Consider the following 21392-nt stretch of genomic DNA (forward strand, 5'->3'; position numbering starts at 1 on the left):
TCAAGGGATTAGATCTGGTAGAGGGTCTGAAAACTGTGGACAGAAGTTCATAACACTCTATAGGAGGTGGTAACCAAAACCATCCCAAAGAAAAAGAAATGCAAGAAGGCAAACTGGTTGTCTAAAGAGGCTTTACAAATAGCTGAGGAAAGAAGAGAAGTGAAAGGCAAGGGAGAAAGGGAAAGATATACCCAACTGAGAGCTTCCCAGGTGATGACAGTGGTAAAGAACCTGTCTGTCAATGCATGAGATAAAAGAGACACAAGTTCAATTCCTAGATTGAGAAGATCTCCTGGAGGAGGGCATGGCAACCCACTCTAGTATTCTTGCCTAGAGAATCCCATGAACAGAGGAGCCTGGAAGGCTATAGTTCAGAGGGTCACAAAGAGTTGGACATGACTGAAGCAACTTAGCATGCACACATATCCAATTGAATCAAGAGTTCCACAGAATAGCAAAGAGAGATAAGAAGGCCTTCTTAAATGAACAGTGCAAATAGAGGACAACAATAGAATGGGAAAGACAAGAGATCTCTTCAAGAAAACCGGAGCTATTTAGGGAACATTTCATGTAAGGATGGGCAGGATAAAAGACAGAAATGGTATGGACCTAACAGAAGCAGAAGAGATTAAGAAGAGGTGGTAAGAATATATACAATTACACAAAAAAGATCTTCATGACCCAGATAACCACGATGGTGTGATCACTTACCTAAAGCCAGACATCCTGGAATGTGAAATCAAGTAGGCCTTAGGAAGCATCACTACAAACAAAGCTAGTGGAAGTGATGGAATTCTAGCTGAGCTATTTCAAATCCTAAAAGATGATGCTGTTAAACTGCTACACTCAATATGTCAGCAAATTTGGAAAACTCAACAGTGGCCATAGGATTGGAAAAGGTCAGTTTTCATTTCAATCCCAAAGAAAGGCAATGCCAAAGAATGTTCAAACTACTGTACAATTGCAGTCATTTCACATGCTACTAAGATTATCCTCAAAATCCTTCAAGCTAGGTTTCAGTAGTATGTGGACTGAGAACTTCCAGATGTACAAGCTAGGTTTAGAAAAGCAGAGGAACCAGAGATCAAATTGCCAAAATGTGGTGAATCACGGAGAAAGCAAGGGAAAAACATCTACTTCTGCTTCACTGACTATGCTAAAGCCTTTGACTGTGTTATTACCACAAACTGTGGAAAATTCTTAAAGAGATGGGAATACCAGACCACCTGACCTGCCTCCTGAGAAATCTGTATGCGGGTCAAGAAGCAACATGGAACGACTGAGTGGTTCAAAACTGGGAAAAGAGTACAACAAGGCTGTATATTGTCACCCTAGTCATTTAACTTATATGCAGAGTACTTTGTGTGAAATGCAGGGCTGGATGAATCACAAACTGGAATCAAGATTGCTGGGAGAAATATCAATAACCTCAGACAGATACGCAGATGATACCACTCTAATGGCAGGAAGTGAAGAGGAACTAAAGAGCCTCTTGAAAGTGAAAGAGCAGAGTGAAAAAGCTGGCTTAAAACTCAACATTCAAAAAACTAAGATCATGGCATCCAGTCCCATCACTTCATGGCAAACAGATGGGGAAACGATGGAAATAGTGACAGATTTTATTTTCTTGGGCTCCAAAATCACTGCAGACAGTGAACGCAGCCATGATATTAAAAGATGCTTGCTCCTTGGAAGGAAAGATGTGACAAACCCAGACAGCATGTTAAAAAGCAAAGACATCACTTTGCTGACAAAGGTCCATATAGTCAAAGGCATGGTTTTCCAGTAGTCATGTACAGATGTGAGAGCTGGACCATAAGGCTGAGTGCTGAGGAATTGATACTTTCAAATTGTGGCGTTGGAGAAGACTCTTGAGAGTACCATGGACTGCAAGGGGTCAAACTAGTCAGTCCTAAGGGAAATCAGTCCTGAATATTCATTAGAAGGACTGATGCTGAAGCTGAAGTTCCAATATTCTGGCCACCTGATGCATAGAGCCAACTCACTGGAAAAGACACTGATGCTGGGAAAGACTGAAGGCAAAAGGAGGCAGTAGAGGATCAGATGGTTAGATAGCATCAGTGACTCAATGGATATGAATTTGAGCAAAATCAGGGAAATTGAAGGACAGGGGAGCCTGGCATGCTGCAGTCCATGGGGTCACAAAGAGTCTGACACAACTCAGTGACTGAACAACAACAAATAGCCTCATCTGCCCAAGCAGGTACGATTGCTTTCATCAGTAGCATGAATGGGGATTTTTTTAACCTCTATCAATTTCTCGACACAAGTCTCATCATCTATACTGTGTTTCACTAACAGCTCTCTGAGGTGATGAAAGCATTTCTGTGTAAATTCTCTCATTTTAAGCAAAATTCAGAAGTCTTGTTCTTTGTAAGGGAAATGACACCTGCATTTTACAGAGAAAACAAGGGCAAAAGAGAACAATGTTCATATGTTTTACTACTGAATTGTCTTATGCTACCTTCTACTATCAAGGAAATAATTTTTAAGGACCTCAGTAGGGACAGATTCTTCCTGGGCAGGGATACTGGAGCAAACAGTGGAAGGAGAGGTGTGACACAGGGTCAGCTGCAGTTGAGACCCACAATAAAGCCAGCACTGCTCACAGGCCACTTGGTAGCTGCTTCTTCAATTGGAGCCATTAGTAGTACTTGGGAAACCAAACAAGCCAACAGGCCACAACCTACTTCACACAGATAGAGAAAGCAAACCGGGCATAAATGCGGTTCTTTCACTCTTCTGTGTCCTGATAAACGACCCTGCAGCTTTGTGAAAACAATCCGCTTAAGGAGCTACTTTCTCCAATAAAAGTAACACAGCACACTACATCAATAAAAGCCTGTGTGGAAGATATGCAAGCCGAAATACAAGGTACAGACTGGCATAAAAATTAGTGTTTTCTTAAATGAAACATGAGGAGAAATGAAACTACAAAATCCACAAAATAAGAAACATAGTTTCAAACCTGGCTTCACCCAACCAATATTTCAAATGAGCTGACAATGTGCCAAGGGTCAGGCTGGAGGTAGAGGAAGCACTGAGGTAGGCCTGGGGCAGACCAGGCGCAGGGCTGCCAGGGAGGGGAAAACAAGGGGCCAAATGAGTCCCATGCGGCTAAAGCAAAGGAGGGGAGTGGGAAGCAGAGATGAATCAGGAAGGAGAGCAAAGGCCTTTAAGAAAACGTGCAGAGACGGACTTTAACCTACAAGCAACTGGAAACCACGAAAAGAGACTTAACAGGAGAGACGACATAATCAGGTTTTTACATTTTAGGAAGCCCACTCTTTGCCATGTCATGGAAAATGAACTGGAGACGATGAGAATGAAAGGCAAGGAGACCAGTTGAGGGCTGAGGTGGCAGCATCCAAATGAGGTTCAGCCAAGGCACTGGAGGTGGTGGAGAGGGCAAGTGGACAAAGTCAAGGCACAGTCGAAAAGCAGAATGCACGAACATCATGGGGAACGAATGAGGGTGACCTGCGCACCACATCCAGGTGTTCGTACTATTACTTTGGTCAAAAAGTAAAGGGCAGGGTTGTGGGCAGTGAGAATGGGACAAAGCGCTACACAAAAATCTGAAAGTCTGTCTAAAAAGTATTTCCTAACGTTGAAATCACAAATGAAAGAAGGCTGATAATTTGCTTTTCAAATGACTTTACACATAAACACATATTCTTAAAGCAGGAAGATGTATTTAGAAATCTAGTATCATGAGAAAGATCCTCTCTTCTGTGATATGTACATCTAATGTCATTAGATTATTAGCCATCAGAAAATGCTTACTGCTTCCATTTCTAAGGACTTGGCAAATGACTAGAAACAAGAAGATTATAAAACATAGGAAGAACAAAATTTTACCGACTCACATTACAAACAGCCAAGCACAAGAGAAACATCCTAATCTATTCTCTATCAAAAGACCAGGATTAAAAATGAACAAGATAAGGGTTTTTATCGAAGCTAAGTTTGAGCTAATTTCCTGTGAGTGAGTCACTATTTTAGTCATCTTGCCTTCTAGGATAGGGGTGTGCTTTGTTACAAGCAGGGAGGAGTGGGGTCGGGTGAGGTGGGTGGGGTGGTGAGCCCTGGGGAGGGAGGGAGGGAGTGGCAAGGCGGGTGGGTGGAGAATGATGGAGGGAAAGATGGAAGGAGAACAGACCATGACACATTTCCCCACTCTCTTGGGTAGTCACTGCATTTCCCATACCTTCGCCATGAGTGTTGTTCCGAATCCGCCCTGATAGTTATTAGCCGAGGGAACTCCATCCATCACCCCAGGTACAGGATTATAAGTGTCACTTGACCAACATCGTCCTGAGCTCATATTTAGGATTTTAGCCAAGAGTTTTGGGTCAAGCCCTAACCTGTCAAAGGTCAAAGGAAAGAAGTGTTAAATGTCAAAGTGTACAAGTCACATGTGACTTATTTACATCTGAGGGTGCTCCATCTTCTCTCCATTTATGATGTCTTGAAAAATCAAAGCAGATGGATGAGTGAAGAATCCAATCTTAAATTATAGGGTGTTAAAAGCTAGTGAAGAAACACTTCTGAGCCAGGACACTCTACACTGAGAGAAAACCTGTGCTACCCTGCTTTTAAGAAACAATATATAATTGCATAAAAAGTGTTGCTGGCTTATCATACACATAGGTTTTCTAGTGTTTTGAACATTATTGCATTTATGCATCACCTAAGAACCTTAAGCCAAGATGATCATCTAAAGTCTTTACTCGCAAATGATATATTTCAGAAAGAAAAACTGACAGATAAGCTATGTACCATGGGAGTCTATGTATCATTTATGTGTATGTTTATTCTTTTAGCTTTTATGAGAATAAATGCAAGAGATGAGTCATGAGCAGTAAAATGAGCTTATGAGAAATTATTATTATAAAAGAGGACATTTCTTGCTGTAAACTTTTCCTTATTTATTAAATCTTCATTAGCCCATCTTGCTTATGAAGCAAGTCTGCATAGAGCTGTGACATATGCTATCTATTCAGAGGCATGCATTATAGTTCTGGGTCAACTGCTGATAAGGTTACTGATCCTGATAAAACAAAGCCTGCCCAAGCGGAAACATCATTTGTTCTATCACTGAGCTGATGGCATAAACGGCTGTTCAAATGTGGACCCAGAAAAAAAAAAAGAATTAAAATGCTGTACTACTTTGATTTCAAGTATCTTAGTGCAGTCTGGGAAGCACAGTTTTGCTAAGTATCTTTTAATCAAGTTTCAAAAAAACTTTCTGCTTTTCCTTAAAATGAATCTGTTCCAGAATAAAAAAAGATTAAAAAGAGACATATAAATGTTAAATGAATTGTGTGTTTTGGTATGCTGCTTATTACCTGTGTGTTGAAAGATATCTGTTTATTTCCAGGGCGGAATATAACAACCAGGAAAACCTTTTTCCAAATGCTCAAGTGGGGTCAAGGGCTAATACCTGGGTTGGGTAAGGACTGTTATGTAATCATACAACTGTTATGTAATCAGACTTTCAAGGAGCAACTGTGATTCAAGGAATACGATATGGCATGCCATCTACATGAATTCACATAGTGGGCCATGTTATAATGAGCAGTTTTTACTAAAAGATTTTAACAGATAAAGATTCCATTGAAGTCAGCTGTTCAACTGTACTCTGCTGGAAAGTAACCTGACAGTTTCATTCATTCTTTTATAAAGATCCAAATTTGTTACATGTACAATTTGCTACTGATGCTTTCTTTCTCTTTTAAATAAAATCAGGCTATCAGGGTTCTATGGTAGCAGATGACCCAAACACAATGCACTTAGGGAATAACTATGAAAAATAAAGTCCCAAATGAACAATTAGTTAATTTGCTTAACTGCAAATATATTTTCTGAGCACAAATATTGTGTTCTATGAGCAGGGGATATTTTTAAAGACCCCCTCCCCAAAGCACTGCTTTTTCCTTCCATTTGAAATGTAATTTAGGCTTCCTAATTTAAATTTTCTTTTAAAATGGCTCATCACATTCTGAGCAGCAGAGATACTCCCTGCTTACCAGCCTGGACTCAACAGTGCCTCACAATGCTTTTTATTGCTAAAGAAATTCATACTCTGTCTATAATACTCACCAAATGGGAGCACAGCTTATTATCTGTCGTAAAACCCTATATTCCATTTTGCTTGAATGTTCAAGGAAAAATACTGGCACTGATTTATGGAACTCTTTGGTGAACATGTTACTATTTAGAAGCACCCTGAGGGGCACACCAAAAAACAAGGTGACAGTTGTTACGTGATCACTTTTCAAATCTGATGCTCCCCCACCATGCTGATACCCTTTAGGAGATGGCTGCTCCCTCTCCGCTCCTCCCCAAGGCATCCCCCCCACCCCCAACAGCAAAGTGTATCATTAAAAAGAGCAAGTTAGAAGTGTTTTGCATTTCATCTTTCTGAGGATTCTTTCACTGGCATATATATAACTGACAGCTAAAATTAGACATGATATTAAAATCAGTTACTGAAGTCCTCTGTCTTCCACTGTGCCCAAGGCTTGTAATGGTCTGCAACCAGCTAGAATACACAGTAATTGTCATTCAGGGAGTCTATCCTAGAACGTCATGCTTCACTGGAGAAGACTGAGTTTCCATTTGAAATCAACAAATTAATCCAAGACAGGTATCTGAAAGGGCAAGTTTAATAGGAAGCAGCTACTGGGCTCTCAACCATGATAAAATGTTATTGCTGTTTCCCTGTAAATTGGCTGGGAACATATGATACTTTCTGCATAAGAGCCCCATTGCTGTTCAGGAGATATACAGCTCAAGCCATCAAAAGGATGACAGTCTGTCAGTCCCCATAATAACTTGCCACTGGATGTGGTTCGAGAGTATGCGCGTGCGTGCATGTGGCTTTACAATTGCTGGAATGTTCTCTGATATAAACAGAGAATGAATTCATTGCTCTGACCGCATATATAATGCAACTCAAATAAACGTCACTGTGTCAAATCTACTCACCTTTAAAATACAAGAATTTTAAATGAACTTTTGAGAGAAGCATAAACTGTAAGAAAAATTCAAGAGAAGCCAAGTGTTTGCCTTCACTGTAACCAAGGCTTTTAAAGGCCAACAAAGTTTGCTCACTTTATAGTCTCTGTAAGTATCTATACTGTCTGGTTTATATAAGGACACAGCAAATGATATCCCTAAACTGAGATGTGTGTATCACAGGAACCAATCTGGAAATGAAACATCTAAGACTAGGTCAATTTAAATCAATCATTCCCTTATTCACCAAAGTTTATGCCGACTTGCCAGCTAACAAGAGGCTGTGCCTGCCCTCCAAGACTGGGCCAGTTAGGACATCCAGATAGTAACATTTACCTAAGGCAAGGGGAAGAGCCTTGCCCACCTCCCTCCCTCTTTCCTCTTCATTCACCTGACAAATCTTCACTGAATGCCTACTATATGCCATGGATGAGCAGACAAAGCTCACAGAGCCTGCATTCTAGTTGGGAAGACAGGCAATAAACGAACAAACAAATAAATATATAAGGCTAGCCAGTGAGAAGCATTATGAAGAAAAAAACGTTAATTGTACGTTAAGTACGATTCAAATACTAACCACCACCATCACGTCAATAACTGCCATGTATTAAGCACCTACTACATGTCAGGAACTGTTTTAAAAGATTGACATGGGTGAATTTATTTACTCCTCACAACAGATTACGGGGCTTCCCTGGTAGCTCATATGGTAAAGAACCTGCCTGCAGTGTGGGAGACATGGGTTCAATCCCTGGATTGGGAAGTCTCCTGGGGAAGGGAATGGCTACCTCCAGTATTCTAGCCTGGAAGACCCCATGGACAGAAGAGCCTGGAGGGCTACAGTCCATGGGTTACTTAGAGTTAGACACGACTCAGTGACTAACACTTTCACTTTTCACAATAGATCCTATTATTACTGTGGAGAGATACTATTATTTTTGTCATTTTATAGATGAGAAAAGTTAAAGTTGGTGGCAGAGCTGGGATGTGGTCATCAACAGGCACCCAGACTCACCACCCTGAGTCTCACTAGGTCATATGGGTAGTCACTTAATCAGCCATCAAATTTGGTCAAACTTTTATTATAAACCTTTGGCCATATGTTTTATCTATTAGGGTATACAACTGAGAGGTTTCAGTCATCACTTAAACAAAAAGGCAACACCATCTCAGGGCAGTAGCCAAGAAGCTAAAATTATGTTAGTGGGAAAGTCTTCATCTTGAACAGTCTTCCAGAAGTTTAACTGTTTTAAGCTTCTTTTGGTGGAAGCAGACAATATGGCTGTTGCTAGAGGGCCCTGGGCCCTGGTGGTAATGCAAATAACTTGTTACACCACCCATATTGGGGAAAAAAAAAGAAAACCAAACAAAAACACAATTTCTGGTAGAAGAAAAATGAAAACAAAACAACAAAACTCACATTACCAACCTTATTCTTATGTGGTACATGGGAACAAAATCTCTCTAAGGCACATAAGGCATTTTTAGTACCTAAAACTATGCTCTGAGTCCTAAATAGAACCCAATTAGAAGGCAGAAAGGTCCAGTAAAAAAGAATCTCAAAATATGTTGTATACCAATGCTTTTTACACTTTACTTTTTTTAATAGCATTTAAACTTTCACTGACATCCATAAACATTCATTGTAAAAGATCATATAGGGTCAATAAGAGTTTAAAACTATAAGGTTTTATTCTACTTAAAAAAGGGAAACGTCAGTGTTTCAGAAAAAAACACTGCCTTATGAGAATGAAATTAATCAGAAATGATCACTTCATAGGAACAAGTGACTCCATTTGTAAATGTTGACATTAATGCTCTAGAAAATTTTCACTTCAGAGTGAACAGAATATAAATGTGGCTGAACCACTTTGATGCTATAGTACTTTGTGGGAATTTACTACTTGGGAATTTATGCTTGCTGATGCCAATTTTCTCTTTCACCTTGCAAAGCTCAATAAATCGTGGTTGCTCTCTATACTCTGTTAGAGAACAATCCTGTCATTTTAAACCATGTCTGTAAACCATGGAGAAAAGACAATAGCCAAAGCAATCATTTTTAGGACTTTCAAACCACTGAGAATCTCTGTAAGATAAACTGATAAAATCCTAATGTTATGAAAATAAACAATTCATTAGTACAGTGTAGAGTACCACAAACTTACAGATTATTAATATTATAGCACATAAGTAAAAATAATGAATTCCTGCTTTGAATTCAGACATATATGTGTGTGTGTATGTACATATGTAAATATTTCATTTATACACATATAGATCAATAATAGTAATATGCAGTTTTGGGAAAATTAAACATTGAAAGCTTAATATTTTCCAAATATTGTTTTTATCATAGTGAATCAAAGCCAACAATAAGAGAAAAGATTTATTGCTTTTGCTCTTAATACTTGTTTGAAATTTTATCACTTTTTTTTCTCTTTGATAATAAACTAGTAGCCAAGGTATACATTTTATTCATTTGATTCAACTGATTTTCATACTACTCTTTATTAGCTGGCCTTTGGAGTTAGACTTCCATAAGCACTTACTGTACAAACATTTCATTTTAGAACGATCACCTAATAAGAGTTTTGCTAGGAAAAACATTTGAGGAATGCTATAAGATGCCTAATGAACATTCTGATCCAGTGATGCTTAAAGTAAGAGGCCAGAATATAAAATAAACTGGCAAAAATAGAGGGAAATTTTGGTATAGTGTAACCTAGGCTTCTACTTTTTTAATTATATACTCATTTATATCCAGAAAGACGAAAATAAAATTCTAAAGGTGAAAATGCATACTAACTTTAATCCTGTTGTCAATACCAATTAATTTTGTATGCAATTTGGTTCCAGAAATTTACATTGTCTCCCTCCACAAAATTAGTCTAAAGAATGGACATGAAAACAAGTTACTAATAACTAGTTTTCCAATTATGATAAGTGACCCATAGCCTAAACTAGCTACATTTCAGACACAGCACTCTGAAAAGCTTCCTATATACTACTAGTTTTATTAAGACTTTGTACAGATATGCCTTACCATCTTACAGACATTCAATTTTAAAATGTAAATGGTACAGGATATTGATAAACCAATTAGCACTGATGCAAAGCAAATTCCTCTTTTATCTCAATTACAACATGACAACTTAATAGGTCAAGATAGTTTAACATCTGAGACAAGGGCAATTCAATAAAACAACAGCATCTTGATATGGTAATTAAGAGGAAATGTGAATCCATTACTGTGTTTTAAAAAATATCTCAAGTCCTTTGGCTCTTTTATTACTTTTATCAAAAGCTATGATATGAAACACTACTCTGATTTGTAATATATTTGGCAAGCAGTTCTGGCAAGTGTGAAGAAAACACTTGAATAAAAGCATCTTTCTCATTAAGCATTTTCTAAAATAAGAAATATATATTATATTCATGAAATACAAAACATCCAAAAAATTAATTAGGTGATTAATCATATTTAAAATTCCTAACCCAAAAGATTAAAGACTAAAATTAAGGCATTAACCTTAAGCATTCTAAAGGATGATCCCCATTGTAGGAAAAACTGAATTCCTAAATCAATTTCAGCAAAGTATGAATGCCATTTTATTTCAATGAAAAGATATATTTTTAATGTAAAGTAAGGATAATGTAAAACCCTAGGCAAGTTAAAATGAAGAGTTATGCTATGCAGTCTTATGAATGCCATCCAGTTTATCCTGAGAATAAATAACCAAGAGTCCTTTTAGTGTAGATACTAGGGACTGTATTTTAAATAAATACATAAAACCAGTCACATGGTAGCCTAACACTTGAATTCACTACACATTAAAACTGTATTTTATACAAATTTGTCCTACACTGCCAAAAATTGTTTAAATTTTATAGTAAAAGTGTTTCTTGCATTGTGACATAATAGAAGAAATGGAGCTCCCAATATAAAAAGGATAATGTAACTTCAAATATACAGCACAATACATTTTATGGCTTAGGGCAAAGAATATTCATGCTCTCCAGGGTCCTATTGGTTGTCCAATAAACAAAGTCTATTAAAGTTCAATAATGAAATACTTTCAAAATGTTTCTGGATCAACTCATTTATCTCTCATGAACATTTGTTTTCAACATCAGGAAATCAAATTGGAAAGCTCGTAAAAATTGTTAGTATATGAAAATGTACTATTCAACAAACCTGATTCCCAGATTCATAGCTTCAGCAGTTCCAATCATACTAATAGCTAACAGCAAGTTGTTGCAGATCTTCGCAGCCTGAAAACAAATTGAGTACATATTAAATATATTTATTTTCAAGCCGTAACTCACAGGAAGATTTCTTCACCCAATTCTACATGTTTCTAAAAGTAAGAGCATTCAACTGTTGATTCTCTCAAGCAGGAAAAGGCATTTGGTGCTGCAAACCTCCCTCCAAGCCTAACACAAGCTCCCAGAGCTGACAGGGGTGGGGGTGTCTCTTGCACCAGGGAAGAACCGTGAAGTGTAGGTGACCGAGTTACTCCCATGGGTGCAGGCACGACAGGGAATACTGACTCATGTGGCACAACTGTTCCTTCAGGAATGGGGCTGACATCCTAACTGGGGAAACAGTGGTAACACACTGAATGAAAAGGCAGTGAACAAGCAAACACAACTAAGTGGTAAATTGCATGGGAGAAGCTGTAGACAGACAGTAGGAGTTCAGAGACACCAGATCACTGAAGGCAGGAGCAGAAAGGAAGTGAAACCTGAAACCATCTCTCAGAAGGTCACGCAGGATTTAAATAGGTAAGAGAGGGAAAGGAGGAGACCAGGAGAAAAAGTAAATATCTCATACACAAGAGAATGAGATATTCTTGAGAACAGTAAGGAAACGGATTCCTGGGCAGTGGTTTTAAGGAATGGGAAGAAGTAAGACTGGGTCAAGAGCTACGGAAGTTAGTATAGAGCGTCTGAGTTTGACATGGTAGGAAACAGAGATCTACACAAAGTGTCAGAACTGGGAACTCTACAAGGACACAAACATCTTGATTAGTTCTGGCTATAATGTTGGCAGAGGGGTAAACCCAGTGTCCAGAGATCCACTAGGCCCTGTGAACAGTAAACAAGGCAAGACACAATGAAAGACCAGGTAATGTGTGGACTGAACTAGAGAGAAAACAGTGAGAGCCACTGAAGCTAGAATCAGAAACTGGAGACTGACTGGATAAGGGAATGGAGACAATAGATGTATCTAAGATCACAGTATAGTCCTGAATATGATAAAAAAAAAAAAAAAGGGACAGTGACCAGGACAAAGCATGAAGACGAGTGCGAGTGTTGGGTGGGAGGGGAACAACCTGTTTGATTTCAAGATTCAATGTGATCGTTCACCTTTATCTGACTAGAAAAGTAACATAACACATTTCTTAATGAAAATTGTGTTGTGTTTTTTTTTTTTTTAAGTTAAAGTGCATACATTACTTCTACCCAACAGTACTACGAATAGAGCTGTGGCAAGCAATTACAAAGTTAGAGGGTGGATAACAGCAAATAAGACAACATGAGCACTTCACACGGAAGCCATTTTAAGGATAATTTCAGTGGTCGCTGGGGCAAATATGTTAAAGTCTGAAATGAAGGAACTTTTGACATCTTTTTAAATTAATTGGCTGATCTCTGCTTACTTCCAGTAGGAATGATGGAAAACTAATTTATTCTAATTTAAGAAAATCTGAGCAAACAAAAAATCCATAGATTGAACAGAGTAAGGCAGAATCAGACTGTCGTCAGGAAAGAAATAATGAACATTAGCTGATTTTACATCATCAAATCAGTGTCAGTGATGTGAAAACGTTACCTGCCCTGTCCCAACAGCTCCACAATACACCACATTGGAGCCCATGCATCCCAGCAACTCTTGGGCAGCAGCAAATTCTTCTTCGACTCCTCCTACCATAAATGTGAGGTTCCCCGACCGAGCAGCTCCCACACCTGAATGGTTTGGGGGTAAAGGGATAGAAGCAGAGGGATACATTTCTTCAAGTGTTTAAGTAGATTATAAAATCAGAGAAAATTCCAAACCAAATCAAAAACCTTGCCTCCAAATTGTATTTGTATCAGGCATAAATCTCTCTTGGAATATTTTAATTGTCAAGTATTAAGAAGGTTACTCATAAGCCAAAGGCAACACACAGATTCAGTCGAACTCAATTCATCTCAAGTTTTTTTGCAAGATCATGGAGTACCATGGGAATTTGAAATGTGAATTTTATTATTTCCATGCATCTTTTATTCTCCTGAAAAACCTATTCAGTAATAGTGTGTGAAAAAGATGACCTGTACCCTGACCAGTACCTGTGCCATGGGAACAGCCATGGGGTCAGCTGCCCAGGTTTGGATTTGGGGTCTCTGGCTCACTCACTCCCTCTCTACACACTATCTATAGATGAGACGGACAAAGAGAGGGACTTGTCTTTTTCTCCCATAAACAAGTAGGCATTTCAGATGGAAAGATTCTTTTTTAAGGTAAAGAAAACAATTGCTTAGTTAGACTGATTATTCTGATGTGCACTTTTTAGCTATTACTTGATTTTTCTTTTTCCTCCTGCTATACAAGCAAGCATACCTTGAAGATTCTGTGGGTTCAGTTCCAGGTCACCCCCGTAATGTGAATATTGTAATCAGGTGAGAGTCACATGAATATTTAGATTTTTTAGTGCATATAAAGTTTATATTTACACTATTCTGTACTCTACTACATGGGCAATAGCTTTATGTCTATAAAAACAATGTATACATAATTTAAAAATTCTTTATTGTTAAAAATGCTAAGTATCACATGACACGTCAAGGTTACCACAATGTTGGTTCTTTCTGTTGAATAAATATTTAATTTATTTATTATTGAAGTACAGCTGATTCACAATGTCTTGTTAATTTCTGCTGTAAAGTGACTCAGTGATACATACATATATTCTCTCTCATTACAGCTTATCACAGGATATTGAATATAGCTCCCTGTGCTATACGGTAGGACCTTGTTGTGTACCCGTTCTGTGTTTAATGGAGAAACCCAATATTTGTAAAGAGCAATATAACAAGGTATGCCTATACACCTTTTGGGCAGTTCATTCCTAGTGACATGATGGGAAGAAGAAATAAACTTTATCAACGGTTTGGCCACTCCTCAGCCTCTCAAAGGTCTGAAGTATGTTCACTAATGGAAATGACTGGAGAAGCAACTTCTACTTCAGCACAGAAAATATGGCCTAGACTTGTCTTAAAAAGGAAGTAGGGGGGAGCTTCACTCATCTATATTATTATTAACTATAAAATAAAACCAAGAGTATTATTTATTGCCTTTAGCATTAGAAAAAAATCTTAATTCATAATTTTCAGGTTAGGTTTTGTTGTTCAAAATCAGGGAAGTATGTGAAAGAACTATATTAGTACAATTTTTGCCTTTACAACTTATTTATAGTATAGCTAGGAATAAAGAAACTGTAACTATTTGTGCTATGTATCAAACCTGGCTATTAGACTAGACAGCTGCAAGTAATGGCCTACTTTTAAATTCGATTTATTCAATGAAATACAGGTTTTATACATAAAAAGCCAAATGAGGAGATCTTTATTTCATTCTAATTGTGAACATTTCACGAACTGATAGCCTTTCTATTTTACAGTTCATGCTATTTTTAACTAATTATTAAAAGGAAGAGAAGTCAGCATTATGTTAGCCAAACAATCTTGGAAGAGGAAGTGCCCACATGCTATGAAAGTCTGAGATGCTTACATATGGTTAAATTACATTATTTCACAATATTTTCAGACACACTATGGAACTGATTGTGTACAAAAACCCAATTAGAACAAATGCTTTTAATTAGCTTATCTGTGTCATTTGAACATTCTGATAATGGTGAAGTTTAAGTGACTGTCATTTTGTTAGTTTCTAATTTACTTCACCAAGATGGTGGATCATTAATGTTTTACAATCATTTTGCTCAATTTCTATGGCTATTTTAATTCCAACCACATAACCACCCTTACTCCAAATCCTGTTGATCTGACCAGGAGAAATTAAGCAGACGATTTAAGTTAAAGCTTATAAACAAACCCAGCACTATCCATCATAGGTCAACAGCTTTGTGTCTAGATTACAGGCTGCTAAATAGCTTCAGAGAGTCATTTATTAAAGGAAAATTAATGCTGACAATGGTTCTCAGCTGGTTAATCTTTTGACAAGTGTACTTTCTCACTTGTTCAAACACATATTTCAAAAAGAAGAAATAAGTTACTTAAGAGAATACCACGAAAGAAAGAAGAATTCATCTTTTAATTTGTAAGTCTGTGGTATTTCCACTCTTTCCTTCTCTCATTATGTGATGTGATTATTTCCGACTTCATCATAATCTATATTCCAACGTAAGGGTCTGACCAAACTGGGTAATTCTAAAGTTCTGGCATTCCCTGGGACCACATTCTAACTTTCCACATGTATTCCTTTAACCATATGTCACTACCAAGCATAGTCCTATTGCAATGACAAAATTAAGACCTGGTCCGTCTAGTCAAAGTTATGGTTTTTCCAGTAGTCATGTATGGATGTGAGAGTTGACTACAAAGAAAGCTGAGCACCGAAGAATTGATGCTTCTGAACTGTGATGTCGGAGAAGACTCTTGACAGTCCCTTGGACTGCAAGGAGATCCAACTAGTCAATACTAAAGGAAATCAGTCCTAAATATTCGTTGGGAGGTTTGATGCTGAAGCTGAAACTCCAATACTTTAGCCACCTGATGTGAAGAACTGACTCACTGGAAAAGATGCTGATGCTGGGAAAGATTGAAGGCAGGAAGAGAAGGGGATGACAGAGAATGAGATGGTTGGATGGCATCACCAACTCAATGGACATGAGTTTCAGCAAGCTCTGGGAGTTGGTGATGGACAGGGAAGCCTGGCGTGTTGCAGTCTATGGGGTCACAAAGAGTCAGATATGACTGAGTGACTGAACTGAAGTTATCCCAAAATAAATGTAACCATTTCAAGTTTTGAAATAACATAGAGACAGCTGGAACTCTAAAGCTGTATAAGACAATGTCATGGATTTCAGAAGACACTGTATATATTTTTATGTCTATGAATAATAAACAATAACTTTATTACTCTGCCATGCGTTTTAAATCAGATCCACTCCCCAAAATAGGAAAATATGGAATATATAACTAGGCAGCTGCTAGACTATTGGGAGTATTTATTTAAACTTATATTTTAGTAATTGTATTATATATACAAAACCAAAATATGCCCTATGCTTAATTTTATTACAGCATTTATACACGTTATTAAAACCTTTGACTTTCTTACCTGATTCCTCCATGACACCATAAATCACTTACAAGGGGAGCATTTGGGTCATGCTTATGTCAGCACTCCATTATCTATCACATTCAACAGATAGTTGTTCAGTAAATTAATTCATGAGCATGGTACAAACAGTAAAGGATCTGGAGATGAAATACCTGGTTTGGGGATGTGCTGGTTATGTTGTTGTTATAAACAAATTATAAACAAATTACTTCACTTCTCTGAGGTTCTGTGTATAAAAGAGGAAAACATTAATAGCTTTTTCAGAGTGGTTTTTTCTTCACCTATATAATATCTTGAGTCCTTTCCTATTTGGTTATCTAAGCTGTCTGCTGTAGTATAATTTTAGCCTCTCTGGCTAAATAGTGGCTGGCTTGAGCCAATTCTATAAATAATGGAACCAGGCTGGTTGAAGTTAAGAACTACTAAAGTAGTCCATAGCCAGTGTCATTAAGATTACAGTGAAAACCTCTTGTAAAATCTTTCAAAAGCAACACAATTTGGGAAAGTGACAAGAAAGCTTGCATTCGTTTGGTCTTATTCATTCAACAAAATTAACCTACTAAAAATCAAGCCCTGTGCTAAGCCCTAGGGTGACAGATGAATAACATGTGTTCCCGATCCTAAGAAGTTGTTATACACTTGTGAACTAGCCCCCTCTCTCCTTAACCATCACTAAACCTGGGTTGAGTCATCACCGTCTCTCACCTGAATTACTGCGACAGCCAGGTCCTACCTGATTTCTCTTCAGCTCTTGCCCCTAAAGCCTATTCTCCATACAACAGTCAGAGGGATCCTTTTTAAAATATAGCTGACCCTTGAATAATACAGAGATGGCGAGCACTGACCCCCACCCAAATGCACTTGAAAATCTGAGTCTAATTTATGGCCAGCCCTCTGCATCCAAAGAGTTAACCAATCATGGGTCATATAGTACAGAAATACTTATTACTGAAAAAAATCTGCACATAAGTAGATCCCCTGTTGTTCAAGGGTCAACTGTATAAATCTAGTTCATGGTTCCTCCCTCCTCTGCAACCTCCAAAGTGGCCCATCATTCTCAATATAAAATCCAAAGTCCTACAAAGCGGTACATGGTGTGGTCCCTGGCTACCTCTCCTAGCTCATTTCATACCATTCTCTTCAGCACTCACTGCTTTCCAGCCATGTGGCCTCCCTGTTGCTCCCGAACCAGGTCAAGTAAGTTCCCTTCTCAAAGCCTTGGACTTGCTAGTCCTTCTTCCTGGAATGTTCTTTTCCTAGGTATTTAATACTTGTTTCCTTTATTTCATTCAGGTTTTTTCTCAAAATTCACCTCTTTAGAGAGGCCTTCCCTATCTCCGTAACATAATCATCTAAAATGGCACCCAGCCACTCTCTATCCCCTTTTCCAGATTTAGTTTTATTCACAGCACTGATTACCATCTGCTTATGTTAACACCTCTATTTATTTGTTTCTGATCTGAATTCCCCACATTAAAATTAGCTCCAGGAGAGCAGCAACTCTGGCTTATTCACCCTGTATACACAGTGTCCAGTCCATAAGAGATGCTTAGTAAATACAGTATGTGTTCCAGAAAGAGAAAGGGGCAAAGGGAGAGCCAGGAAGTGAGTGACTACAGTACATGCAGGAGCTGTTCCCATAGACGCACAAAGCATTTGTCATTCTAGAAAGTTTCTCACATGTAAAGTGAGATGATTAGACAAGATTATCACTGAGTTACTTTTAAGCTTTTGAAATTCTGTAATTTTGGATTCTCAAGTTCATACATATACACTTTCCCACACCCATCATATTAACACACAAAACTGAAGCAGGTTTCATTTTATGCAAATAATATATAAAAAGTTTCAGATTAGAGAAAAGAGTTAAAAAATGAATTTTTTCATGTAACGACAGTAATTAAATCTGACAAGCCTAAAGACTTGTAGTTGCCTTTGATGGTTTATCTAACGCTTTCCTGTGATGATGTCGTCTGTGTTTCTCTCCTATGACCCTAGATCAGAAAAACTGAATGCACTGGTACAGACAAATGAAAAGGCAAACGCCCAAACCATTCAAAATGGGTGCCTGACCAGCCTGCTTGTAAAGTGATAGATATCTATCACTTCTCTTGGTAGCAGTTTGATTTCAATCAACCTTACAGTGGAGAAGCACTTTAATCCAAGACCCTAAATCACCCCTCCCCTTTATAAGAAAGGTATCACAGGGAGCCTCCGTTATCTAAACTACCTTCCTTCTTTCCTTCCTTCCACTCCTACTTATAGCTGACATAAAAAAATGTGACCATCCGAAATCCATTCCTCAGTAGTTCTCAACCAAGAATGGCAAAGAAACAGTCCTTGCACCCAAGGAGTTTGACAGCTAGTGTTTGTGGCACTGTGTGGGTGCATGTGAATGGAGACAGGAAAAGAGGTAAGACAAATGCAAATATAAATAATAAAAGACTGTTAGATGCAAGCTACAGGAGAGGTAGACACACAATTGCAAGAAGTTCAAAGAAGAAAACATCAGCAGGAAATATCTATCAGTCCTTCTAACAGCTTGATAGACCTTGGTGCTAGGTACAAAGATTCAGGGAGTAAGCATATTTTCTAAATGAAAAACTGGGAACTCTTTTTTGGTATCAGGAGAATATCTGAAATACAACTATTCTAGAAAGTCCAAAATGTAAGGTCATGATAGGTATAAAACATAGTCTTTGCTCTCAAAAAGTCTAACAAATAATTAGGAAAAAGAGACCCATTCAGAAGTGAATGCCAAAAGGTAGCATCACATACAACGTGTCAGATGGATGAAGACAATCACCACCAAATACCAACTCCCACTTTCCTTCTATTTTTCAACCTCTATCATCAAAACAATACTGATTTTCAGAGAAAGAGTGAAAATCAAATAAGAAATTGATCTCAGATAGTAACGGTCTTGCTGTCAACTGTGGGTAGGCTTATGAAAAGTTTGATAAGAATACAAGTATTCTGAACCCATTTGTAAATTGTGTTCAGAGCAGTTTCAAGTAACTTGAGCATGTAATTTTGTTTGTTTTATATACAGTGAGTTCTGCCTGTTATCTAAATGCACATAATACCCTACCTCTCTTCACAACACATTTGAGCTTGCTTAGTAGAACAAAACAATCAGAAAACTGAAAATGAGAATTAAGAACAAATACCAAAATGAAACCATAAGATTTCACAATGAATTTCAAACACAGATATCAGGTTTTGTTTTATTTTGTCTTGTTTTTGGGCAAATCCTATTTGGGAGAGGAATAAAGCAGTCCCAAGGAAAATATAACTTTTCCTTGAACTAAGTTACATGCTTAAAATATTATCATTTGGAACTTTATGCAGGAGACAGTAAATAAAGTAATGGACAGTGTTCTTCATATTTTTACAAAATAGTAGTGATAATTTTTTTCAAGGTAAACTGAGCTAAAATTCAGTTCCTTCTTTATATCCTTTTCTGGCTAACCTTAGTCTTGTACCTGTCACATAAGTCAATATTAATAACCTTATTCTAATATTTATGTTTATCCTAATCTTTGGCATTTTTTTTTTGACAGAAGAACCAAAACGGGCTTAAGTCTCAAGTCATGCATCAACATGAATATAACCAGTAGCTAGAGACATTAATAACTGTTTCTTACTATTTCTGTATAGTCTCACAGTTTCTTTTTCCATTAAGGAAAAGCTATTTTTTTCTGAAGTACTTAAATGTTTATGTTTCTGCAAAAAAGAGAACTTCATACTTCACTGTATCTTCCCCCTCTTCTTTAGTTACAGGAAGCAATAACTTTCTATTTCTCTTCTTTCTCCGTAACTGGTTTCTGAATTTTTTTCTTTTTAATAACTCTTAACTTCTCTGGTTTCCTCACCTAGCCCTGCAACAAAATGCACTATGCAATGCATACTGGAAACCCTTTTCAGTGGCTGTCATTGTGCAATGGCTTTTCATGCATCCATGCCTCTTCTGGGCATTCCTTCTTAAGAAATCTCCTTCTCTTTCTTCTTTGCCTAACTCCTGCTTATCTTTCTAGACTCAAGGGACTTCTTTGATGGTCCACTGGTGAAGACTCTGCACTCCCAATGCAGGGGACCTGGGTTCGATCCCTTGTCAGGGAACGCATGTTGTAACTAAGATCCGGTGCAGCCAAATAAATAAATAATAAATGAAATAAATATTTAAACAAAGATTCATCTCAGGTTAACTCTGAGAAGCAGTGAATGACCATGACCCCCTTTTTCTATTATTGTGACATTCCTAGTGATATCTCTGATAAAGCACTGATACTAATCAATGATTTTTCTGGGGTCTTGATAAGATTATTATGGGCATAATATCATGTTTGAATCTTAGCATCCAGCATGTGTCTGATAAATGATCCCTGGCTTTTTAGGAGGTAAGCAGAGAAGAAATCAATGATTAACAAAATGATCAAGAATACTAAGACAATGTTTTCTAACTTATTAAATAACACAATGTTTTTACTTTGGAATAGCATGATTCTCCACATGTGATAATGGCATTCTCACTTATTGCTGAATAAATATGCATGCACCTAAGTACACATGTATGGAGATACTATCATGAAGACTTGAAAAATGAACATGTGATCTGGGTTAAGTGACCTGGAGTGAGGGTCACACCACTTGGACCACTTACAACACCTTTCAATCTTGGTTGCTTCATCTGAAAATGGTGATATAAACACACTTGCCATACTTAAATTTGAAACTCAAAAGAAAGAGTACATTGGAAAGATACTGAACACAGTTTCTATGCTGGTGTTACAAAAAATTCAAATATAACAAAAAGTAAATCTACTCAATCTGAACATGTTAAAGTCTTTGGTCTAACAGCAGCAAAGAACTGAAATATGGGATTTAGCCTTAATGAGAAGCTGAACAAGAGTTCAGCTCATAATAAAAAAACTATTATGCAAGCATAGACAACTTAGAATAACCATTTATAAGTCACAAATAAGGAGGTCATTTTCAA

The 21392-nt window shown here is 37.6% G+C and overlaps 1 protein-coding gene across 2 annotated transcripts in view; it reads right to left on the reverse strand.

The window, feature by feature from the left end:
• Positions 1–21392, reverse strand: part of HIBADH (3-hydroxyisobutyrate dehydrogenase) — a 108755-nt gene that overhangs the window by 4567 nt on the left and 82796 nt on the right. For both annotated transcript variants that reach the window (XM_086396383.1, XM_086396382.1), the window contains exons 5-7: positions 12881–13014; positions 11240–11316; positions 4232–4388 (exon numbers count right to left, since the gene is read on the reverse strand). In XM_086396383.1, coding sequence (XP_086252509.1) covers positions 4232–4388; positions 11240–11316; positions 12881–13014 — 368 coding nt within the window. The remainder of the gene's footprint in view (positions 1–4231; positions 4389–11239; positions 11317–12880; positions 13015–21392) is intronic.

The sequence above is a fragment of the Bos grunniens genome, chromosome 4 (genome assembly GCF_055505025.1).
Source record: "Bos grunniens cultivar Pamir isolate PY7600 chromosome 4, Bosgru_T2T1.0, whole genome shotgun sequence".
Taxonomy (NCBI): domain Eukaryota; kingdom Metazoa; phylum Chordata; class Mammalia; order Artiodactyla; family Bovidae; genus Bos; species Bos grunniens.